General features: G+C 39.0%; 1 protein-coding gene across 1 annotated transcript in view; it reads right to left on the reverse strand.

Moving 5' to 3' along the window:
- Nucleotides 1-363: 363 nt before the first annotated feature.
- The window catches only part of LOC117537142 (meiosis inhibitor protein 1-like), a gene marked incomplete at its 3' end in the record, with an annotated part of 66,043 nt that continues 39,704 nt past the window's right edge, over nucleotides 364-26,702 (reverse strand). Inside the window, exons 9-16 of the mRNA XM_034202283.1 lie at nucleotides 26,432-26,546; nucleotides 24,304-24,423; nucleotides 23,468-23,567; nucleotides 7,345-7,479; nucleotides 6,389-6,503; nucleotides 3,459-3,550; nucleotides 2,216-2,363; nucleotides 364-475 (exon numbers count right to left, since the gene is read on the reverse strand). Coding sequence (XP_034058174.1) covers nucleotides 364-475; nucleotides 2,216-2,363; nucleotides 3,459-3,550; nucleotides 6,389-6,503; nucleotides 7,345-7,479; nucleotides 23,468-23,567; nucleotides 24,304-24,423; nucleotides 26,432-26,546 — 937 coding nt within the window. The remainder of the gene's footprint in view (nucleotides 476-2,215; nucleotides 2,364-3,458; nucleotides 3,551-6,388; nucleotides 6,504-7,344; nucleotides 7,480-23,467; nucleotides 23,568-24,303; nucleotides 24,424-26,431; nucleotides 26,547-26,702) is intronic.

The following is a 26,702-nucleotide window of genomic DNA, read 5'->3' on the forward strand; positions in this document are numbered from 1 at the left end:
GTGAGTAATTTGCCACAAATGGGGCGAAGCCTGCGAGCTAGTTCAGGCAGTCAACTCGAGCACCAATGATACATTAACACGTGACCCCAGCTTCCACCTGTAGGCTCGGCGGATAGTTATCTAATCATCACTCAATGTTCTTTGTAAATCTGTGGAGTGATGAGGCCGAGCCTAGATGCCAAACTCAAACTATATGCTGCTTCTAATAAACATATTAAGAAACATGTGAGTTGTCTGACTGAACTGACTACAGTATAAACAAAGAAAAAGATTAATATGACCTTTATATATTGTGGTAATATCGTTACTTTGAATTGTTTTGGCCCTGATAATTATGTTGTACAGTTGAATTACCCTACTCACCTAGCTTATTCGTAAAGACAGGAATGAGAGACGGAACAAGGGTGAACTGGTAGGTCAGGATGGAGTAGAATTGCTGCAGAATCTGAGCGTGGGGTGCCTCCTGACACATTTTCTACACACACAAAAGAAAAGGCAATTAAGGCGAGACACGGCAGGCAAAAACATGTTTTTATTAGGTGTTTATTTTGTATTATAGTTTGTCTATTTGCGTCTGTAGATTTCTCCTAAATTCACCAAAAGTAGCATTCTAACGTAACATAAAGTACCGCGACCGCTGTGTGCACCATGTCAACAGAGGTATCGTTGGAAAACTCTGTCTCTCCTGCACAATCTCATCAGATCCAAATATGGTCATTTCCTTTGTATCAGCAACCAATCGTGAAAGCACAAAGGGGTCTTAAACCAAGAAACGAAATCTCACTGGCTGGTGTCAATTTCTGACAACGTGATTCGTTCAGATGCGTCACGTGGTGTGCTAAAACACTTCCTGGTTAGCTTTCCACTGGAAATTTAAATCTCAAAATGACAAAAGAACAGCGAATAACACGTTCACAGAGAAGACGAGAACAATTGTCACTTGCACGAAGCAAGGTTATACAAAAAACAAATGACCCCGAACACGAAATACCTTCACGGAGTGCGTCGAGGCGCAAGCTGTCATCCAGAGAACAGGAGGGTTCAGGTAGCGCCACACTGCTATCTTTAAAGGTAGTTTTCTCAAAATGACATTTCCACTTACATACACCAAACCTTCCAGTTATATTCCTATCAATATTCTGCAGGTTTTTACAGAAGGGTTTGTTCATATATGATTCATAGCCTGAATTATATAACATTGTATACCTAAAAACATGGCGAAAATTGATATTTTAGAGCTGTTGACAGTATTTTCTGATTTAAGGAATGATAAAAAGAGATATCCAAAATCCCTTCTGTAAAAACTTTACATTCTAATATGACTACAAAATGAAACAAGAATGTTGAACCTGGCTTTATTCAATGTTCAGGTTCCTGAAATGTGTTAAAATATGCGCATATTTAATGAGAGCATGGCTCATTTGCATTTTGAAACATGCTATTTCAGAAAACTTGTAATACAAAAAACAATTGTCTTAATGTAAGTAATTAACTGGAGACATTTTTAGCTGATATCTTTAAGTAAAAAAAAAAACCCTATTCACCTGTAGTGTCTCGCCTTAACCCAAACTAAACTTTGATCACTTTGTTCAAGTCTGGTTTAATGTTAGCTTGTATAGAGAAGTACAGGACGGTGTCTTTTTGGAGGACGACTCAGAGGTTAGCATCGCAAGTGTTCCTTCGACAGAAAGCCAATTGGATTTTATAATATTTCAGAACATTTGCTCTGTGGCAATCATGTTTATGATACTAACACTTTTTGTTCAGCAGGATAATCGTCACATATTAACAGCTTTTTATAATAGTGGAAGCGAAAATGCAATCTCATGAAGTTAAAAGCCAACGTTAGATATGCTAAGCTAACGTCCGCCTTATTTAGACAGTAGTTAGCAACCGCTGTTTCAAGGACACAAAAAAGCTTCAGACATTCACCAGTGAAGTATTTACTGACATATTTTATGTCGTAGAGACGTAGAACATACATACAAATATTGTGTTGACACCTTATTTTGGGAATCTAACCAAAAACACGTCCAAAAACTTAGAGACAAGTGTTGAAATCCATTAATTTCCGGGGTTAAGGACTCATTCCTGCACCACTCTATACAACCAACCTTGAAAATACTCTTGTCCGTGTGTGTGTGTGTGTGTGTGTGTGTGTGTGTGTGTGTGTGTGTGTGTGTGTGTGTGTGTGTGTGTGTGTGTGTGCTCTCACAATGACAGTGGGTATCCAGACGGAGTCGCAGCAGTGCAGCAGACATTTGCACAGAGACTCCAGTGAGTCCTGGGATTGGCTCTGTTTAGAGGGAGCTGTGAATGTGTTTTCCTTCAGGACGGGCTCTGATGCACACTCCTCAGCCAGCCTTAGAAAACACAAATAAACACACACATAACCACTAACACACACAAAGAAATAACATGGAAAACACACAAGAAAAACTTGCAAACCTGCAGATTTAACTCAATGACTTCATCTACATTTCAACTGAAACCTCCATGGCTCCTCTAAAATGCAATAATATTCTAATTGGGCGTTTTGAAAAAGAGAACACTTGATCCAATACACTACTTTCAAAAACAAGTAGATGTTATTGTTATTAAATTGAGAAAAGCAAATCATAAAGGCAAAAGGTAAAACTTGTTAAGATTAGATTTAATTTAAAGGTCACCTATCATGCTATTTGTAGGCAATAGCATAGGTCTCAGATATATAAAAATATATAAAAAGCATGTCTATGAAGTGTTTTGCTCAAAATATTCTAGCCATATCCCTCTATTTCACTTCCTGTTTCTAAAGTGCTGATTTGGGGAATAAAGCTTTAAAAAAATAAAAATGTATACAAATAAAAAAGGAGGGGTCTGAGCTCATGCGGGACCCGGCAGCTACTGCCTAAACTAAATGCTGCCGTGATGAAACGCCATATCATGGATTACCAAGGATCTGAAACAGTTTGGAGCTCAAAGGCTTTCTCTCTTGCCGGTTATACCACAAGGTGAGTTCCTTTTTACTTCCTGCTTCTTCACACACATGCTCTCCAGTACAGGTTAGCTCTGAGTGTTAGCGATGCTAATGTGAACACCGACCATATTACGTCCAAAACAGTCGGGCATTGTTTCTGATAGCAACGTTTCTGATAGGGCCGTGGGTCCACATTTCAGATATTACGTCATATCGGACGCAAATCTGGATCAGCTCCGTTGTTCCCCCGTTTTTAGAGATTTGGGTACGGAGGAAAAGAGAGAGGGTTTTATTTTCTGACGCTGCGTGAGTTCCCTGACGCACCGGGGACACATGTTTATGTATAAAATACATCAAAAAGTGCATTTTGCATGATAGGTCCCCTTTAAAATTGATCATAAAACAATGGAAAACGAATTACACTTGTGACTTTATTCCCTTTAACTATCAAAGTGATCCCATTAAGCTCCCTGAATGTGTGACCGGACGATGTGCTGACCTGCAGGCAGCCTGAAAACAGATCAGCGCCTGGAGCAGAAATCCCTCGGCTCTTGAGGCTTGGCTGTCTTTGCCTGACCTCGTCAGATTCCTCTGGGAGAAAACAGAGAAAGATGAGGAGAAATTAAATAAACATCATCTTATAAAAGCACTTAATCAATATCTTAAAATGTATTTAAAACATTTAAACAACTGCTGAGAAAACCCTGAAACCCTTCTTTGTTTTCTTCAGTGAAATATTTACTCTAGGTCCCATTAAGAGCTGCAGAAATGAGTCCTAAAACATGGAAATTAGCTAGCATTTTAGCACTTCCAATTCCATTGCCAGTCAATTGTTTTTTAAAGGTGTTTTAGGTCAGAGGCCTGGAAAAAAGAATGTGCTTAACACACAATACTCACATTTAGTTCTATAGATGAGTAACACCTACGTCACTTCCAGGCGAAAATTACGGCCCCGCCCACTTTTGGGGGAAAACAACGCTGTCATTTGAAAGGCGGTCAATACAAATTCTGAAGTTTTTGCCAATCTGATCAGAAATTTAAGAAAACTGTGGATTTTTGGATCTTCAACGCGGCTGATTACAATGGCCAGTCAGGCAAACAATGAGATTAAATCATTGGAAATCGACGATCGGTCTCGATATATGGTTAAATTAAAATCAATAGGCGAGGCTGTAATCTCGCCGGCTGTTACTCTCATGAGCGAGGCGGAAAATAATTGTTTTATCATGCCAAAAACTGCTGTGTCGTTTATTGCCCCTCAAACATTAAAACACTGCGCACTGAGATTTGTGACAAACTGTAAAGCATTAACCCATCACTGTACCCTGTATGCAAGGGCTGGTTTGCCTTCGCTAACTGTACGGAGGCTCAGTCACTGGTACATTTTTATATATAAAGCCATGTTAGGGAAACTTCCATCCTACATCTGCTCCCTGATCTCACGGCGAATTGTAAGTGGCTACTGCCTGAGATCGCATGCTGTAGTTTTATTAAATGTGCCAACTGCTAGGACTGTCTTAGGGAAGATAGCTTTTAGATGTGCAGCTCCTCTGTCTTGGAATAGTCTGCAATTGAAATGGAAACTGAGCAATCTGGTGCCACTAAATGTTTTTAAAGCTCGGTTGGATGCTACTCAATCGGAAGCTGTTGGTACCTGCTCATGTGGATAGTTATTGTAAATTGTAAACCCTGTAATGATGCTGTAAAATGTCCTTTTTGTTGTTCTGTTTATGTTTTTATGTTTCATGTGGAACCTACTTGAGCAGGTCTCCCTTGAAAAAGAGATCAATGATCTCAATGGGATTACACCTGGATAAATAAAGGTTTGAAATGAAATGAAAAAACAAATCCAGAGTTACGTTTTCTGTACTTCCTCTGTGGCTTCAGGCTTGATCGCCGTTCAAATGACAGCGTTGTTTCCGCCAAAAGTGGGCGTGGCCGTAAAGTGACGTAGATGTTATTCTCATCTGTGGACATCGATCGCCTAATGCTATATTTAACCATATATCGAGCCCGATCGTCGATTTCAAATGATTTAATGTAATTGTTTGCCTGTCTGGCCATCGTCCACGGTTTTCTTACATTTCTGATTGGATTGGCAAAAACTTCAGAATTTGAATTGACCGCCATTCAAATGACAGCTTTGTTTTCCCCCAAAAGTGGACGGGGCCTTAATTTTCGCCCGGAAGTGACGCATGTGTTACTCCCATCTATGACATAATCATGCTGAACATTAGCTGCCTTTAGCTTAGAGGTGGCGACTTGAAGTCATTTGACCTTGATGTAGTTCCTTTATAGCAGGGGTGTCAAACTCCATTTCATCGCGGGCCACATTAGCATTATGGTTACACTCAAAGGGCCGGTTGTAACTATAAATATACAGTACCAGTCAAAGGTTTGGACACACCTTCTCATTCGAAGGTTTTTATTTATTTTAATAATTGTCTACATTGTAGATCATTACTAAATACATCAAAACTATAAAAGAACACATATGGAAGTAAACAAAAAATTGTTAAAAAATCCAGAATATGATTTATATTTTAGATTGTTCAAATTAGCCCCCTTTTGCCTTGATGACAGCTTTGCACACTTGGCTTCTCAATATAAATATACATCTGTAAATATATAGTATATATTAAATAATGTATTATATTACATTATTGCCTCTGCATTGGATTATTATCAGTTCTTGTAATTTTTTATAAATAACTACGTCTGAAAGCAGAAGTCTAGGACAAATAATTGAAAGCAAATATTCAACAATTACACCAATTGTATTGAAAATAATAATCTTTGCAAGCTCTTGCGGGCCACATAAAATGAGGTCGCGGGCCGGATTTGGCCCATGGGCCTTGAGTTTGACACCCCTGCTTTAGAGCAAAATGTTAACTATTTACTTCTGAATGTTGCATTTGCGCTTAAAAAAATCATAAAAGTGGTGTTAATATATAAAAATGATCCTGCTGAACAATTCATAAATATCATAAATGTGTGCTTGCCACAGAGTTTATTTTCTGTAATAATCCAAAATACAATGGAAAAATCTGTCACTCTATTGACACCTGGTATAAAGACATTTACTTTTCTTCTATTTCTATAGTGACATGATGGCATGCCACCCAGTCACATCTATCTGACAGTTGCGTCACTGTCCGTTACATGTGTGATGCTCAAGTCTATACAAAAAAAAGAAGACAGCATTGAAGGACAGCTAGAGGGGAAAAAAACGCCATTTGTTCTATCATGGAAGAATGAGTCCCACCTGATCCCACCTGTCAATCAAATAGGTAGCGTGTGACACTTTTATAGATAGAATCAAAGTCAGATATGTCGGTGTCTTTTTTTAACACTCTCTGGAGAATCAACGAAAGATAAAGTCTCAGTCTTCTTTAGTGTTTTTAATCTTTGTGGATCAAACAAACTCACAGAGATTCCACGATGAGGATGAGAGGGTAGTGGCAGCTCGGGGAATCTCTTAGTGATGGCTTCAATCAATCCTTCTATCTTCCCATAAAGCACTGGTCTGGACTGGTGGTTCAGTCTGGAGGATTCAGAGTGGCAGCACTTTTACAAAGGAAACACCTCACATTCAATTACACAGCGCTGTATGACTGTTTTAAGCAGGTGGAGAAGATGTTGAAAGTGTGTGTGTGTGTGTGTGTGTGTGTGTGTGTATGTGTGTGTGTGTGTGTGTGTGTGTGTGTGTGTGTGTGTGTGTGTGTGTGTGTGTGTGTGACTAATGGTATGGATTTGCCAGTGGCTTTCTCAAGCGTCCTTGCCTACATCAATATGTCTGTGTGTAAGGCAAAGTGTCTTAGTTTGTGTTTACTATTTACCTTTGACATGGTGCTGGTGTTCACGCTTATATGTGTGTGTACTGTCTTGTATGTGTTCATGGTTGACTCAGTAATTGACTGTGTGAGAAACTTGCTGGTTTATAGTCCAACTTTGATTGTTTCCATACCTCATTATTACAGAAATGCCTCCAAGGACTTTCTGAGAACAATCATAGCTTTTATATTCATGGCTTTGACACATATTCTTACCTATAGTCTTATTTCTGTGGCAAATATCCTTGTTATTTTAGTATTTTATTTGAAACTTTATTTACAGGTTATAGTTACAGGCTGATAAACAATTTGTATTTTTGAAAATAATATTTTATCAATTTGATCCTGTTTTTCCTCAACTTTAAATTTAATTTCAAACCTTTATTTGAAATTAAATTAAAACTTGAGGAAAAACAGTCTATTTTCAGTCAATTGAAAAGTCTAGTCATCTCAATCTTATATTAGTCAAATAAACACTGCACAATACAAAGTGTCCTTGACAATATGTATTTACATGCACGTATATGTAAAGCAGTGTGTTTTTGTGTGTACCTGAACAGTGCAGATGCGGCGCTGGCAGCCTGTGTGGCCACCTTCAGACAGGAGAAGGAGACTCCAGCTGACACCGCCTCAGCAACCGCTGCAAATCCTGAAGCACCAGGGAACAGACGCTCGCTAGGGGGCTGCCTACACACACACACACACACATAAAGCACCACCCACAAAACAAGGTCAAGTGGAGTTGTTAACAGACAGAAATGTATTAAATTGTAGCCCTATAGAGAACTGCAGTGACGCGTCCTAAAACCAGGAAGTAAAAACCTTCCGGTTCCTTCGACAAAAACCAATGCAATCTCTCCATAGGGTTTTGGAAAATAGCTGGAAATAAGGTCTGTGGTTGAGACACATTTAAGAGACGGATCAGTTTTGTTCAGCCGGATAATCTCCACATGTCTACCCTACTTTTATAATTTTCTAATCATAAATCTAGTCGCCAGAAGCAAAATGCTAACGTTATGCTATAAAGGAACTACAGCAGGGCTTCAACGTCTCGCCAACTTCAGATCCATATTCAAACATACAGATTGTAAATGGTACAAGTTGAAGCGTTTGTTTGAACAGTTTGCAGGAGGCAGGGACTTGCTTTCAAGCAGAACAGGGCAAACAAACTTAGCGGGAGTGTTTTACGTGTTCGGTGTAATGACGTAAAACGGACTGGACAACTTCTATAGTCCTATTCAGCCACTTGGTAACAACCATCGTTTCTCAGACACGTGAACTCTTCAGAAATCACCAGTGGGGTCACTGCTGATGGATTCAATGTCGTAGAACAAAACGTGATCCGTCTCTTCAATGTGTTTCAACCACAGACCTTATTTCGAGCTATTTTCCAAAACCCTATGGAGAAATTGCATTGGTTTTTTGTCGAAGGAACCGGAAGTGGTAAAATGCTAACTTACTTCCAGGTTTTAGGACGCGTCGCTGCGGCACTCTATAGTGGTGCAGCAATGAGTCCTAAGAACTGGGAATGAGTTGGAATTTTAGCACTTCCAATTTCACAATTGTTTGTAATTGTTTTTGGTAAGATGCCTGAAATAAGGTCTTAGTTAAGACAAGCTGAAGAGATTTAAACAAAGTGAATACCCTACTGGTGAATGTCTGAAGCTTTTATGTGTCATAACAATCGCTAAGAAGTAACTAAATTAGACTACTAAACGTTATTAGGCCAAACGTTAGCCACCTATAGTTTAGCATGTTGTTGTTTGTTTATAGCCAAACATTAGTCTTTTACTCTTCGAGATTGCATTAACGCCTCAACAATAGGAAAAGTGTTATTAATAAGTGGAGATTATCCTGCTGAACAAAACCGGTAAATATCTTAAATGTATGTTTGCCACAGATCTTATTTTCTGCATGTAATCCAAAATATAATGAAAGATTATATTGGCTTTTTGTCGAGGGAGCCCTTGTGATGCTAACTTCTGGGTCTGCCTACACAAATACATAATCACTACACCACTCTATTAAGCCTGACAAACAGATCCTAGAGTAGGCAGAATAAAGTGCATCTGTGATCAATTCTTCTGGAGTAGCTGTTGTAAGCAAATAAAAAATGTCAGCTCGAGATGAGTCAGTGAGAACTACTGTAGGCCAAATATGTTTTGCAAAGCGAGCGCCCTTTCATAAGTTCACCGATATTAGTTTTGACATGGATGTCAATAAAGGTGTCATTCTCCCGCTTGCTTTGCCAATACCAGCAGTGAATGTTTGCTGAGTCGCGACAAACCTCCCTCTGTCTCACTTGCATACACACACACACACACACTCTTTTTCTTTGACCTATTGGTGATACAAAGATCACCAGGAGCTGTGGATTGGCTAACTGTTGCCACAACACCAGTCACATGGAACATCCTAAATAATACATGCATGCATATAAAAAGGTGCACACAAACACACATACACAAACACACACATACACACACACACACACACAAAACAGAGTGGTAGCTAGCTGCTTTTAATTTTTTTAATCGTATCTTTTTTATAATGTTATTAGTTTACCAGATTTATATTTTGTTAGTAGTTGATTGGTCTATTATAGTTTATACGGACTTATTCTGTATAGGCCTATAGTTATGATAATCTGTTTACATGCTGCTTTAACAATGAAAACAATTTTAAAAATTGGGATGAAAAAAAGCTAATTTAATTTAACATTATAAAATGTAATAAAATAATATATTATAATAAAATATAATATAATAAAACATAATACAAAATAAACTATAATTCAATATAAAATAATATATACAAATGCAAAATACAATTTTATATTATATGATATAATGTAATATAGTTCACTGACACATATTCAGTGTTAATGGACACACTTGGTGAAACTCTCGCCCTCTCCCACACCCACCCACACCCAACACACACACACACACACACACACACACACACACACACACACACACACACACACACACACACACACACACACACGGTTCCACTGAGCATAAAGGACATATTTCCCCTGCCATCTGAAATCGTTTATCCCCTGTATCTCCACCGTGTGACAGGAGGAACATTCCATTAAAATGATGTCAACCTTGCAGAAATATGACATGTGTTTTACTGGCTCGTCATATATTCTCATCGGCGAGCAAGCAGACAGTTAATTCAAATATAATTAAACTTCCTGAAGCACCATATTTAACTAGTTTTACAGGAGGTCGCTGCTCTGTGTCCAGGATGTGTAATGCAAGCTGCTCAGTTTGTCTAAAAACATAAACTCATTAAAACATATATTATAAGAATGACTTTGTGTTGTTTTGATGACATTAAAACTTCACAACAACTACATTCATTGTATCTTCAGTTATAAAGTATACACTTCTCAAATGCCATAAGAGGAATGTCATAAATCCTAAATAATGTGTATTTTTATTAACAAATTAAAATAGGTTCCAGGCAATTCACATGCAGACATTGAGTCAACAAACTCTTCACAACATTTCATGACAATTATGTCAAATCAATAGCATATTTTCTTCTGAGTTCACTGGCCTATGAAATTAATTGATGATACATAATTAAACTACAGATGCAGTGATTCCAATTTTGCTAACCGGTTCCAATTTCTGAAAAATTCTGAACAGTCACTTCCAATTTTTTTAAGTATTTTCTAATAAGAATTTAAATTCACAGCATTCTCAAAATTAAATGTGACTTCTCCTTCATGGAAAATTTAAATGTTGTGTGTTCATAAAAAAACAATGACTATTAAGAAATATTTTCACTAAATCTGCACCAAGTGACAGGACGGTGTCTCATTCTTACTTAGGAAATAAAGTCTAAGTGAAATTGAGTAGCAGTACATCTCACTATATCTTCTGTTTTTACTTTCCCACAAGGAGCAATATATTTGTATAACAACACACCTGACATTATAAATCCCAGTGACAGACATATTGTTTGTTGTGTGTCGACACGTTCCACAGCTGAACGGGGGGCTGTAAATTGCTGCTTGCTCTTGGCTATATTTTTTATCAATTCCAGAAAATAACTCGATATAAAAAGTATTTTCTGTAAGTACCAATGTAGAATGATAGCAAGGCTGGTCAGTGTATGTTTTGGTTATTGGATTTTCTTTTCACAAAAGGATGTTCAAAAACTACTACAGATGTAGCACTTCCTTTCAGACGCCTACCCGTGCGGGTCCGTGATCTGCACGGGGCGGGCCCCTGCTGAAAAGGAAAACCCCCCGCAGGACTTGATACGCCCCCTTGATAAATGTAATTATAATGAAACCAGCTGCAATGGATCATGGATCCACCAGGGGGTGCAGTGATTAAAAAGCTGCCACAGTGGAACTCATGTGAAATAAAAAATAAACAGCTGATAGATCTACAGTAGAGCTATATAGCCTATAGCGGATATTTGTTAAGATCCATATGTCACGGATAGGATCATATTCTGTGCTAAATAAGAAACATGTAATCATTTACAAAACATCACCATGTTTTTATTTAAAGGGGACATATCATGCTATATTTGAACAATATATTGTAGGGCCATATCTATATAAAGTATATAAATAGTTTTTTTTTCAAAATACCAAACAGATCCTGCATTTTAGCCATCCCTCATTTCGCTCTATTTGCTCTTTCCAGCGCTGTTTTTGCAGGGGGCTGATTCTGTGAGCTGCAGCTGACCACGCCCCCCTGCAGGAGAGGGGAGCGTGCTTTGAGATCAGCTGCTGGGCTGTCAGAAGAGGGGGAGAAAAAGAGATCTCCGTCCTCCGTGTTTTATTCTTATAGAAGTAAGAAGAGAAGTAATGGGGCTGAAACCCTCCTTTTTACGCAGTGGTCCAGACATAGACATCAAACAGCGACACATATTCAGTTGCCAGTTCCTTTGGCATTAGGGCAGGGATATCTAGATACTTTCCAAAGTTTGACATAATGAATTGTGCTACTTTTAAAGCAAGCAGCGATGTTTTCAAATCTGTAATCAAAAAGCTCCTCAAAAACGCTATCGAAGCAGTTCCTGCCGTTGCTACGTTAGTTCAAACGGTAACAACGGACTATTTTACTTAGCGGATGCATGTCAATTTAAATCAATACATACAACTATTTTTAAATCAATAAAATCATTTTCTAAATCCATAAAAGCATTTCAATTAATATTGGGAGTCATATCGTTACTTTGTTGAGAATGTGGCCATGTGATAAGCGGGATAATGTGCAGCGACTTGGTCATTATGGGGAAAAGAACACCGACAGGCTGATCAGGAGCCCGACGCGAAGCGGAGCGATCTAGGTCGGCATGAAGGTGTTATTTTCAATAAAGTCAACATTTCACAGTGTTTACAAACATTGACCATACCGTTCACCAAACCCCACCCCCCTATGTTGCGAACTCTTTGTTTAAAACTAATTGGCCATCGGAATGTGTGGAGGATGGTCACATTCCGATGGGCTATCGGAATTACTGTGATCTCCCAACCTCTCTTCTCCAGCAGTCTGTAACAATGAACAAGACTTAATGTAGTAATAATAATTAATTATATTTATTCCGTTTGGATGTACGATTGTTGACTGTTTAGAGCAGTGATCTTCTCTTCCTCTCTGCAGCAGAGCTAAGCGCTGTCAGACCGGACCTAACCCTGAAAAGTATTATCATCTGAAAGTAAAATTAATCATTATGTTATGAGTATTAAATACATATAAGTATATTTTTACAACTTGTATTTAGAAATACTCCGTTGTAATTATTGATGCATAAATGTGTTCATCCATTCAATGTGGCATCTGCTATAATGGGGTTAATGTATGATATTACTTAATAATACAATACATTATAATATATGATATGATAATTACATTTTAATTGTATTAATTTCTTATTTCATAGTTTCTCATTATTATTATTTTTATCGCTGATCTTATTTTTGATTCTATTAATCTGTGTGAATCTGTGCTATCCTGTTTTTCACTCTCACCCTGTTGCTGTTTGAACAACTGAATTTCCCCACGGGGACTAATAAAGGTCCATCTCATCTTCTCTTATCTTCATGTATAAATTGTAGGGCCGGGACTTTAACGCGTTAATTAAGATTAATTAATTACACAAAAATTAACGCATTTTAATCGCACTTATTTTTGCACCGCGGAACGTTTCTCACTGGATGAGTTTCAGGCGTACCGATTATACTGGAGCACCAACTAACGTTCATGACTTCAGACAACAACAAACCACAGTGAACAACAGTGGGAAATGTTGTTTTAAAAAACGGACGGATGGAAGCGTCGATAAGAGCACGGTTGTGTGCAAATTATGCAAAAAGGAATTCGCATATCACCGCAGCACATCAAGCCTCAAGTATCACCTCAATGCAAAACATATAGTAGCTAGCGTGGAAGCTAGCGTGGACGTTAGCCTCTTTTATCGCGTTCACACCAAAAAGAGCCGGTACTAAAATTAGTTCATGAGAACCTTTTTACCCCCACGAAAGTCCCTGCTAGAGAGCTGCTAGAGAGCAGGGACTTTCGTACGGCTCTCTTGTGAGAAAAGAGCTATATGTCTGATTGGCTGGGCGGATTGCAAACCACGCCCCGTAAAACTCCCAAAAAGTTTTGTGAAGCCGCCATTTTATTATCCTCGCATTAGCATTATTAGCATTAGCCCAGCGCAGAAACGCAGAGAGACTAACTTATGGCAACACAACATAAAACATGGGAGCGGTGGAGATGAGGAGGTGTCGGCGTTCTGGCGATTTACTCGGAAGGCTTCAGTAGAAGCTGCTGGGACTCCCAGCAGCTTCTACTGAAGCCAGTCCCCAACTCCGGGGACTTCCGGCCGGGGACTTTGGGCGGCAGTATACGCCGTGAAGTGGTTTGCTGCCTGCCAGTAAACCCAAAGCAGAAGAAGAAGAAGTGACGTCAGCGGCTTCATTTGCCTAATCCAGGTTCAAAGAGTTCTCATGAACTAAGTTCTCATGAACCTTTGTGGGAAAAGTACTGCGGTGTGAATGCGCCTAATGGTATACTAAAATCCATGTGAAAAAAATTGCTTCTCACTGTTCTCAGGTCAAATATGTATATGTGATTAAAAATGCGATTAATTTCGATTAATTAATTACAAAGCCTCTAATTAATTAGATTAATTTTGTTAATCGAGTCCCGGCCCTAATAAATTGATTTACTTCGATCTACTGTACTGTGTAAAAACACCACAACAATATTCCAAAAAATATACTGCATAAAGCAAACTATTGTAAAGGTAAAAGTATACGAGCATAAAAAATAAATAGAATACAATTGTTTAATGTCATTATACATGTAAAATGAGATAATAAATGCTTCTCCCTTTCAAGGGTGCAAGAAGTGTAAACATTTACATTATTATGATTATTTAATATATAAAGACTATATATTATTGAATTACAATTAAGATAATAAGATTAGATATTATTTGATCTAAAAATATTGATGTTTTTTCGTTATAGTAGCCTGTGAAAACCATAACAATTAAGTGATGAAATGCTCTTCAGCAAACACAACTGCAGAGCTGCAAACATTACAAACAGACTAAGTTCTACTGTACTCTATTTGTGAATGAAGCGCCATCTCATGGTTAAATCCTGTAATTGAACAAATGGGGAAATTTGGCAATGCCCTCTAGCAATTTGGCAACGCCCCCAGCCACTGGGATCCGCTGGGTTTTTGGTTGGGACACACCCATTGGAGTCCTATCTGGAGTGCTACATCTGTAGATATTTAATTTTCGTTTTAAAATTGAAAAACCAAAATTGAAATACAAGGCGTTTTTCTTTATCATGGTCAAAAAGGGATTTACTCAACTTAAAAAACAGGATGATTTTAATTTTCTACTTCTCCAAACAAAAAATAAAATCACTAGAAAACAGAAAGAAAATAAACTACCATTCTTTCATATTCTGCTACCGGAAGTTATCTCACAAAATAAGAGAGCATATGAGGAAGGGAATCCATGCATCTACGGTCCATTTGTTTTTCTTTATTAAACAAGTAAACGGAAGAGTGTCTGTGAGCCGTTTTTGCTTTTCACCAAATGGTCTTTGGAGCGAGGGGCGGGCGAAACTCACGGAAGTGATTTCAAAACAAAAGCACTCGTTTGCTAAAATCACATTTTGAATCACTACAGTATCCTGCTGAAGGAACGGTGATAATATTATAAACAAGGGGAATTTAGCGATCACAACGAAAACAGCCAAGACACACTTTGAGCCCAGAAAACGGATGTTATTAAGGGCTGTAAATATAATAGGCCTATGTCTAAAATGGACAACATTGTTAGGAGATTTAAGGGACATTCTACCAGAAACGTATATTATCTGTCCTGGGATTGTTACAGTGAATACAAATTATAATCCATAATATATCTTAAAACTGATGAGATAGTAGTGTTTTGTGAGTTGTTTGTACAAAGGTCTGTGATTCACTAGGGTTTCAGGTGTTTTTTAATTTATTTTAAAACACCTTTGAAAAATAGAAGTTCTTAAAAATGGCCTGTCCCCAGCAAAATTGGAGCGAGGGGTTTAAAAAAATGTATTAGCTAAAAACTTTTATTTAAAAAAACGTAATCAATAACACATTTCATTTGTTATCTTTCACCACAGTTCATTAAAAACATTGAATAATGCTTACATTTGACCAAAAAAAATAGTGTTTTACAACAGTCCCCATGTTTTTGGTCAGTCCTGTCATGCTTCATAAAATACACCATATAAAATAGTGCAATACACCTTTAAGAACATGATTCTGAAGGAGTTACATCATCTCACTGAGGAGGATCTGACAATAAGTGGGTAAGTTCTGTCCTTGAATTTTGAGATTTTAATACGAGGACAAGCTAAAGGGTCAGACGCATTCACGTTCAAATATCCCTGAAAAGGATTATATTGTTTTTGTTTTTTTTAAAATGTAGATAAATTCACTAAAATCCCTTGCTAACAAGCTAACTATTTTTAACCTGTCACGGAGCGTCCACACTACAGCTTCAAAAAAAGCTTGGAGCTGGGCGTGTCTGAAGCTTGGGGATTTTATTCGAGCAACGCGACCAACAACCAATCACATGAATCTCCCGCCCCCGACATACAAAGCAAAAAACCCCGGGGATTTTATGCGAGCAATATATATATATATATAAACTCCCCAAACTGGCGAAAACCTACCAGTTTCACCCACTGTCTCTGCCACCTCCCTCCATGACTGGTTCTTCCGGTTTGTATCCCGGTAGGTGAAGAGGGTCTGGTCATACAAAACCGGGTGATTTGCTACGGCGATAATTAGTTTCTCCTCCATCTTTTTTTGAAATATAGAAATGAACGGCGGGATATCTCTTCCAGCTTAGACGCGGTTTGATTGGCTAGGGCTTGAGCTGTCAGATTTTCAGAAACGGGATTTGATTGGCTGGCGCTGGCTACTCCGGCGTCTCCGGCGTCAGAAGTTGAATATTGTTCAACTTCTGACGGCGGAGACGGACCGCTATGCTACCCACAATTCAGTTCGGCGAAAAGCGAGGCAACGTGACGTCACCCCATTCAAAGTGAATGGGCAGACGCGTTGGAAACCGTTTTTGAAGCTGTCGAAGCTGTAGTGTGGACGGCCCGTCAAGCCCAAAGTCTGTTTTTCAGGTTTCAGGCTCGAAAATGACATTCCTAGAACAAATGACAATATCTTCACTTCTAAAAGGGGTAAATTAATAATCTTTTATCTCAAAGCAATGATAAACCTGTGAGTTGGATGTAGAAAAGTCAGAATCAATATAGAATTGTTTTTATTTTTAAAGTAAATTCAGATTGAACATAGTAAAAACACTGCGAAGATCACCACCCCGTTTCCAAAGAGGCCGAGGATGAAAATAAGCATGTACAGCACCGGGATGACAGAATATGACGGAGACCACTCAGAATAGTCACACATGGTGGAGTTCTCTGACTCGTCGGTTGCCTCCATCTTCTCTTCTTATTCCTTTTTTCAAGAAAAATAAATCTGTTGCAGATAGATCCACAGTATAACACTCTGAAGTCTGTTGCTGCATGTGCAATCTGCCCACCCTTAAATACTCCCTCAGACTTGTACCCTCCCCAGGGTATATGCAGGAACAGGGTATATGCAGGAATCCTGAAGTCAAATGTAATACCTTTTAAGACCTTTTTTAAGACCCTTTCCATACATTTTAAGACCTCATCGCAACTTCGAGTTCTAACCGGTTACATTGGCGACACACTTTACCTCATATTTACTATATTGATTGTAAGATAGCACAACTAAACAGAGTGCAGACAGACTACTGAAGCCTCCTCTCCACATGAACTTCAACCTCTCTGTGAAGGTCAGGTTTAATGAAGTATGCTGCTTTGTTGCTTCTGTACTCTGTGCTCTTTCATTCCAGTCTCCTCAGAAACCATTAGAAACCAGTATTTGACCAATAAACAAAACAATTGACAAAACTTTGAACTATGAAATATATTAAACTTTGGTGAGCTTCAGCGGGGTAATGCCATATAGGAGCTCCCTCACAAATACCCAGGGGTTAAATTGGGCTGGGGCTGTCCGGGGCTAAGCCCGGCACATAGGACGATGCTCTGACGTCATCACCCTCACACATTTGTCATATGTTTACAAAAAACGATATATATGTTAAGACTTTTCTCGTTCTTAATATAGACTATATTTAGGGTCGATATGTGTTGACCTTACTTTAAAATAGCAGATCTCTGTGACCGGATATAGTTTGGCTTAGACCCCGGCCCCACGAGGACGCATACAGTAAACCGCGTACGCAAACGCAAAAAAGTCTTCCGTTCACACTAGGGATGCTCCGATCGATCGGTCACCGATCGATATCGGCCGATACTCACTCTCTACCGATCGATCGGTGCTCTCTAAACATGCCGATCGCGAGAGCCGATCGCATGACGTAAAATACATGACACTTTTCTCTGTGTGTGGCAAAACAAGCTCGCCAAAATGGCTTCACCGGTCTGGCATTATTTTAAGGTGCCGAAAAAGACAGTAAAATAGCGGTATGCAACGTGTGTGAAGCAGAAATCCTGCAGCTCCGCCCGCCGGACCGGTAAGCGCAGCGAAACACACACACACAGGGAGAACCAGACCGCAGTTCATTTCCTCATATCCCAAACGAGAAATTACGGTAGCAAATCACCCGGTTCTTTACGACCAGAACTATTAACGGGATACAAACCGGAGGAACCAGGCATGGAGGGAGGTGGCAGAGACAGTGGGTGAAACTGGTAAGTTTTCGCCTGTTTGGGGAGTTTATATATATATATATATTGCTCGCATAAAATCCCCGGGTTTTTTTGCTTTGTATGTCGGGGGCGGGAGATTCATGTGATTGGTTGTTGGTCGCGTTGCTCGCAAAAAATCCCCAAGCTTTCAGACACGCCCAGCTCCAAGATTTTCAAGATTTTTGAAAAGCTGCTGTGTGGACGTACCGTAAGAGTTAGACCTAACACACTTAGCTATTTTATCTACCTCTGGAACAAGCTAAACTAGTTATTATAAATATATTTATTCTTCATTGTCGGGTCACTCATTACTGGATCAGTGAGCTGCATGAGATACTGACAGGCTGTCAGGAGAGGGAGAGAGAGAGAGAGGGCGAGAGGAAAAGAGAGCGCTTCCGCTAATTTCTCCCGTGTTATTATCCAAAGTGAATGTAAACTTGAATAATGTACATCATTTGAATGTAATAATTAAGTTGATTGTTGTTTGTGGAAGCTCCAGTGAATGAGCCCCATTAACTGAGTTTTAAACATCACTTTAAATGGAAGATTTAAAGTGATGTTTAAATCTTCCATTTAGGCCCCGCCCACTCGATCGGATCGGCGATCGGTATCGGCCGATACTGATTCCGGCGATCGGTGATCGGCCCCGAAATTGGCGATCGGAGCATCCCTAGTTCACACGCATTCGATTCATTAACGTGTCCGTTCACACTAGACCGCTGGAAATGCTGGAAACGCTGTAGTACATATGCCAGGCCTGTAAGTGGCGCTGCTGCCGCCACAAAATACACCAAAAGCAGCGAAGAAGACCCCGGAGCATGGTTGTCATGGTTGCCCTTCTGTTTATTCTCCGCGGTGGAAGGCAGAGCGAAGCAAGGCAACGAAACTTAAAATAAGAAGCAGCATTTTATGTCACGCTATGCATGGGGCCACCTTGAAGGGGTTTCCCCGACATGTTGTTTCAGTAAATTAAAGGGTGTTTCATGTTGTCGTTGCTGAGGACCTTCTTAATACCTTGGAAAATGCCGTTTAATACTTTTTAATAGCCTTAATTTTCGCTAAATTGATTTATCAACTTTTAATACTTTTTAAGACCCCGCGGACACCCTGAGGAATCCCAAAGTCAAATTGAATTCATTTTAAAAGACCTCATCGCAACTTCGAGTTCTAAAACAGACAGTTGTTTTGGTTCTCACAACTCATTGTTTTATTATTGAATTTGATTAATACGCAGAGTGGCCTTCTAAGAGAAAAGTATTTTGAAGTTGCACACACACACACACCATTATCCAACATCAAAAGTGACACACAATATCATTTCAGTAGCACCCTTGCAGAAATAAGTAAAAAGTGTGAAATGTTGCTGCATGCTTCAAAGGGTTAAAATTATCGACCATCTTGTAGACACATGTAAAAATAAAAAGTAGTTCAAAATGAAATCTTAACAAAGGAATTCAAGAGTTTATGATAAGATAAATGTGGGGTCAAAAAAAGCATTTTCAATGGTTTTCAATGGGTCATTTTCTGCCACTAGGAACAAATGTGTCAGTTTTTGTGTAGCTTAGCCATTTTTGGCTAATTTAAGGAACTGAGACGACAATTCAAAATACAACTAAAAAAGAATATCCTCTGGCAAGTTTGAGCTATATTCATTCAACACAGCCAAAATGGCATGTAAATCAAAACCTCAATGGCAGAAAAATGTACCTAGGAACTCTTAAGGGTTAATAAAGAAAAACAAATGGACGGTAGATACACGGATCCCGTCCTCATCTACGCTCTTATTTTGTAAGGTAACTTCCGGTAGCAGAATATGAAAAAAACGTATTTTTTTGTTTCTGTTTAACCAGTTAAGCCCGAAGGTCCCCCCAGTGGACCCCTCCCACAGTTTTCCTGGAGCTATCAGCCAGAAAAGAGAAAGTAAACAACATCCGGTTTCAAAAATATTACAATAATTACGTCTTACCTTTTTTGATTTGTGATCAAAAGTTGTGTTCAACGGAATAAAAACGCATCTCAAGGTTAATCCAATGTCTTTGTGTCACGTATAATTTTTTACTGATAATCCATCGTCATATTTATGGCAATATACTCGGTATAAAGTATTGCCGTCCAGGCTTGCACTTTCAGATATGCTTCGTTTGCTTCTCTATTACGTCCGCTATGGTAATGTTTACGTAGATTTGGGAACTGCCCATTGATTCTATTGGTTCTGATGGTTAAGAAAAAGGTGTAAATCACACGAATCGACCAATGGGTTCCAGAGATATGGTCCTGCGTAAACTATAAAGAATGCCAGCCAGCTTAAGTACATTACGCAGCCGACTTCATTTATTGTTTACAACGTAACGAAGCAGGAAATGCAGCAGGACCCAGAGCGCACGGAGCACAGAGCGGACAGCAGATAACGGAATTGCAGTTTTATTGCTTATAGATTATCAGAACATTTCAAAGGGGACACAGCCCCATTGGATATTAACCTATGGATTAACTACATCATCGTTTTTATCGTTTTAATGCCATTGAAGACCAGTTTAGACCAGACAACGAGGAAGGTAAGTCATTGTTAGCCTAGCGCATTAGCGCTAGCGCCATTTGTTTTGATGTACGTTTTTGTTGATAACGTCGCGAATTTGTATCTTTCAGTGTTGGGCTGTTCAGGTGGGCACCGTTAGATTCTGTGTCTCCTTGCGATCATAAACAATGTGTTGGATGTGCAGCTAGGATAAGTAATAAGGGAGCGAGGAGTGATTTTCGGTGCTGTAATAGGTTAGCATTTTTCGCTCGGGGCTAATTCAGAGGCTCACTGTAAGAGTAAGCCTATGTTTTATTTTTTATTTTTTTTTTATTTTTTTTTTTTCACAACAGTTGTATTTGGATGGAATGAATACCTATAGTGATAATTCAAAGTAATAAAATGATTTTTACAGTGAAAAAGTTCAAATGGAACCGATGGTTCCCAAATTACCCAGAGGTGAGTCCGCTTAGACTTTATTTTTCTAAATCTCTCTAAAAAGGTCAAATTTCACTTGTTTTGCATCAATCTTGATACAGGGTACTTATTATATGTTATAGTTTGGATTCCTAAAGCTTTTAGTCTACTAACCCATCATGCAAGGGTGGTTTTCACTATAAGTAAAGGTTTTTTTTTTAGGTGGACATTAGAATTTACATGTTTTTACTATGTTCCATCTGAATTTACTTTAAAATAAAAACATCTATATTGATTCTGACACTTCTACATCCAACTCACAGATGTAACCTTGCTTTGAGAAAAATAATTATTAATTTACCCCTTTTAGAAGTGAAGATATATCATTTGTTGTGTTAGTGGCATTTTCGAGCCTGAAACCTGAAAAACAGGCTCAGGGCTTAACTGGTTAAGTGATTTTATTTTTTGTTTTGAGAAGTGTAAAATGAAAATCATCCAGTTTTTTAAGTTTAGTAAATTCCTTTTTGACCATGATAAAGAAAAAACGCCTTGTATTTCAATTTTGGTTTTTCAATATTAAAACCAAAATTAAATATCCAGTCGTTTTTGAATATCCTTTTGTGAAAAGAAAATCCAATAACCAAAACATACACTGACCAAGGCTCAGCCATCTTTACTTCTGCAGTCAGAGCTGATTTTTTTTTAGGTAACAGAAGTGCATACTGTATAAAGCAGATTCAGTGTCGACAGAGAGTGTTAATGTTATTTAATGCGACACCATAGTCTGGTGCTTGCTGTCATCCGACATCATTAAAACCATAAGTGTAAATTTGACTGCGAAAAAAGAAAACCTGATTTACGAGACGCGTTAAGACTGGTGCCTTTTCAATTAAAAGTTTATTTTTTAATTGATTAATTTACTTTTACCTCTAAATAACCAGGACATGGTTTTATAGACGTCTCACTGCATAAAAACACTTTTCTTCTATGTTAATGTTCACTTCTTTTCAGTGCAAGGAGGTCTCAGCAGTAATATCAGGGTTTCCCACACATAGACTATACTTGGGCGGGCCGCCCAGGTATATTAACGGCCGCCCAAGTATATTTCGCGACCCTTTTTTTTTTTTTTTTTTTTTTATATAACATTTTTTTTTAAGATTTTTTTTTTTATTCGTCCGTGACCACGACGCCATCTGCGATCGATTAACTTGTCGACAATGAGATACACTTTTAAAACTTGTTGAGAGAAAACTAGTCTTTGCTGCTGCCTCAAAGAGGAGCAGGGGGAGAGGATGGAGAGGGGGGAGAGGAGGGAGACAGGAGAGGCTGATTCAGGAGCACAGACACACTCACAACTATAAATGAACCAAAACTAAATTAATAAACAAGTTTCAGTGTTTTTTTCATATTGGAAATGGGATGTTATTGGTTATGGCCATGATTTTATGATTATTGAAATGTATACAGTTCTGTTAAATATAGGTGTTTCCATAGATCTAGTCTCTTTATTTTCCCCTCAAAATGCACCAGATTGATGCATTTAACTCCAAAATAAAAAATAAAATCTTACCGGGGGGGGCATGCCCCTGGACCCCCCTAGAGGATTTGAGGTCGACCCCCACTAAAAATCACATGGATAGGTTCCTAAATACATTAATAAATACATTTATTTTTTTAAATAGTAACCCATTTCCATATGTTCATGTGTGGGTAGTAGATTTAAACTATAGGGCTATCATTATGGACCCTGCCTGTACCTGTTCGCTCTGCCATCGCGTGAAGGGTCTGCTAACAAGCGACCAACAGAAAGGTTAATGTTGTTGCACGTCACCTCAACCCCCCCCCGCTACCACCACCCCCCAAAGTATATTTCAGATCTGTGGGAAACACTGGCAGTTAATGGACCAGCACCAGAGGCATTCCCATACACACAGGCGTTGGAGCTGTTCTTCATGAAATCCCAGAAGGATGAAGTGCTCTGACAAACAGTGCCATCTTTGCGCAAAATGATTATACAGGAATGAAAAGTCAATAAATAATGTTGTTAAAACTTTTTTTTTGCCACCACCCGCCCAAGTATATTTCATATCTGTGGGAAACACTGAATATACTGAACACCTCAATAAATAAATAAATAAACTCTCAACTGTGTTATGGGATTCATCTAAACTGACCTTCTACTATACCCATAAGAAAATAGCATTTGCAAGTAATTGAAAAGGAACCATTATAACTAAATGTCAGCATGTCACCCCAGAAGCCTAAAAAAAGGAAATCGTTATTTTATTTTGCTGCAGCTGTGTACACCCTGTTGTGGATCAAAGTACTCTGAAGTGCAGAGAAGCTGAAGTTTAGTGAAATTAGTTTTAGTCAGTGAGCAAAGAAGCTCAGTGCAGCAAGCTTTTCAAGGGAACCAAATCATCACAGAGTGGTCTCACCTCTCCAGTATCTCAGTGAGGAGCAGCAGACCCTGTATCGGCACATCCAGGTTGGTCAGCAGCAGAGCCTCGTTCAGACTGCGCACCAGAGACTCAATGCCTAACACACAAACACACACTCATAAATGTAATACAAGGCATGCGCACACACCAAAATCATCCATGTAAAACAAACGGTGACAGTGGTACATCTTTTCTAATTTACTGCGACACCGCGTATGCTGTAAAAATCTCGTGTTTGTTTTTTACTTAAAGCAAGAAGCTAGTAGCACGAAGATTGTATTGGTAAATTAAGTTTACACTGCAAGTGTCTCTTGCATATGCAGAACAATACTGCAGAAAGTGCAGCAGGATTCAAGCACTTTCGATATTTCATAATCCGATGGAAAGATCTTTAGCTTCCATTAGCTTTCCCTGCACCACTTGACATTTATTGCCGTTCATAAGGAATTTAAACTATTTGTTTTGCATTTATGTGATTACAAATAGGTTCTCTGACCTTGAAATACATCTGAAGGTTGATCGCACTAATTATATGTTGCTCTGGCTTAAAAAGCATCTGCTAAACAAAAGGTAGTGTAATAAAATGATTGCAAATGCCTAAAAAATGTAGTTTGAGGGTGGGGCTGTCAGTGTTTGAGAAATTAGAGCAGAGTTTTGTTTATATGCTGTCACATGACCAGTCTTTCCATTAATTATCCAATTGCAATTATTTTTAGATGTTAACTGATGTGCCATGAATCCCAAAATTAAAGTTGTACAGTGAGTATCGCATTCATAATTAACACACACACACACACATAAAGAACAGGAGCTGATGTGTTAAGCTGCCTCACCGTAGACAGAGTGACACTGGGAGAAGAAGAGTGGGTTGTATGTCAGTAACAACAGACAGCTGTAGGCTGACCACAGCAGCCCACTACTGCTGCTACCGGCCAGACGGTCGAACAGAAACTCTACAAGGGAAGAGAGATTGTGTGGGAGGTTATAGAAATGAAGTTAAGACAGAACAGGAAACGAACTGTAGAAAAAAAGTATAATGTTTCCTGCAATTTCAGCCTATGATAAACAAAAAATAATGGTAATTTCCTTTATGTGAGCAACATCATTTTATGAAACTCTGGGGCACGAGAGACACACCAACAGAGTCCCTACAGTGCTGAGGAGATGGCTTTATGAGCAGAGGAGAAGACAAACAAGCAGAAGGCAAAATACACACAGAGAGAGAGCGGCTAAATAACAAAAACATCGTTAACAAGACAAAAAGGAACGTACTGTAAAGGAAGGCATGGGAAAATCATTTTCAGAAGACAAATTAGAGAAGGGAACAGCTTGTACAGCTCGTATATCCCAGCGGTTTAGGGATGAGTCCTGAAACCCGGAAATTAATTAGCCTTTTACAAGCCCCCATGTGCGCCGGGCACTGAGGAAAATATTCGTTGTGTCCAAACAGCAGTACTGCAACTTCCGTATCAGTCCGTGATGTCACTGGGCCCAGAAAGACTTTTTCTCATTGACTAACATGGGGAAAGAGACGTCTGTAAATCGTTGGATAATTTTTTTTAACCAAATAAACTACCCAGTATGAACATTTGTATAGCCCTTATTAAAAACAGTAGGTCCACAAGTTGTAAAATGTGCTAATAACGTTATTCTGAGAGTTATTTTCCACTGCATTATGAACGAGCATCTGAGTGGGAGCTCGGGGGGCGGGGCTTAAGGGGCAACTCAACTGAGCATGCTCTATGAGCGCACATACCATGGATGTATTATAAAAACTGGATACAGCGTGGGAGGCGGGGCCTCGTTCATTCCTATGAGAGTTGCTCATTGGCGCATGAAGACAAAATGGCCCAACTTTTGAGAGAGCGAAACGTCACAAAAGTATTCATATAATCATATAATCCGTTCTTATTGTGCATCCATGGGTAAAGGTGAAACTCATGTAGTACTGAACACGTCACATGAACGTGCCGGGCGGCGCGGTCCCGTGGTTTAGATCCACGTTCATAATGCCGAGGAAAACAACTCAGAATAACGTTATTAGCACATTTTACAACTTGAGGACCGAATGTTTTTAATAAGGGCTATACAAATGTTCATACAGGGTAGTTTATTTAGTTTAAAAAAAATTATCCAACGATTTACAGACATCTCTTTCCCAATGTAAGTCAATGGGAAAAAGTCTTTCCGGGCCCAGCGACAGATACGGAAGTGTAGTATCGCCGTTTGGCCACAACTAATATTTTCCTCAGAGTCCGGCGCACTTCCTGGGGGCTTAGTTCTTCTGCTCTGACAGCTAGGCATGATGAGTAATCTGTGACGTTTCGCTCTCTCAAAGGTTGGGCTATTTTGTCCTCATGCGCCAATGAGCAGCTCTCATAGGAAAGAACGAGACCCCGCCTCCCACGCTGTATCCAGTTCTTATTATACATCCATGGCCTTTTAGCACTTCCAGATTTGTTGCTATAATCCAAAATCCATTGAAAACTCCCATTAGCTTTTTGTTCTGATCAAAAATATTTTTATTGCGTTTCGACAATGCATAAACAGTGTTTGTCATTTTGAGATGGTAAGCAAAATATATGCATACAAATGAGACGGTGGTCTGTACTGATTGAATGTACAAAGAGAAAAAAGAATGACAAAGAACACAAACAATTAATAACAACGACTAAAATAACCCCCTACATTCACTGCCAGTGAGCCATACACACGATTATTTATCAGGAACATTGTTAGATGAATATATATGCGTGTAATACATATGCACAAACATGCCATTAGCTTTTTGTTGATGCTAACTTGCAGGTCGGCCTACAAAAATAGACATAACTGCACCCTCACACTCTATAATTTGTGTGTGTGTGTGTGTGTGTGTGTGTGTGTGTGTGTGTGTGTGTGTGCGTGCGTGCGTGCGTGCGTGCGTGCGTGCGTGCGTGCGTGCGTGCGTGTGCTTATTACCAGGTACATCAGCCGTGATGAAGGGAGGGCTGCACTGACTGGGAGAATGAACCAGGACGGCTGCAATACACTTCGCACTGGTCGTCTGCAACGTCTCATCTCCACTCATCAGCAACTAGAAAACACATTATTATTATTAGACTCCCCCAGTCATCAAATATACAACATCATCATTCATACTTCCCCATATAACAGTAGTAGTATGTATTTACTAGGGCCGGGACTCGATTAAAAAAATTAATCTAATTAATTAGAGGCTTTGTAATTAATT

This window comes from Gymnodraco acuticeps, unplaced genomic scaffold (genome assembly GCF_902827175.1).
Source record: "Gymnodraco acuticeps unplaced genomic scaffold, fGymAcu1.1, whole genome shotgun sequence".
Lineage (NCBI taxonomy): Eukaryota > Metazoa > Chordata > Actinopteri > Perciformes > Bathydraconidae > Gymnodraco > Gymnodraco acuticeps.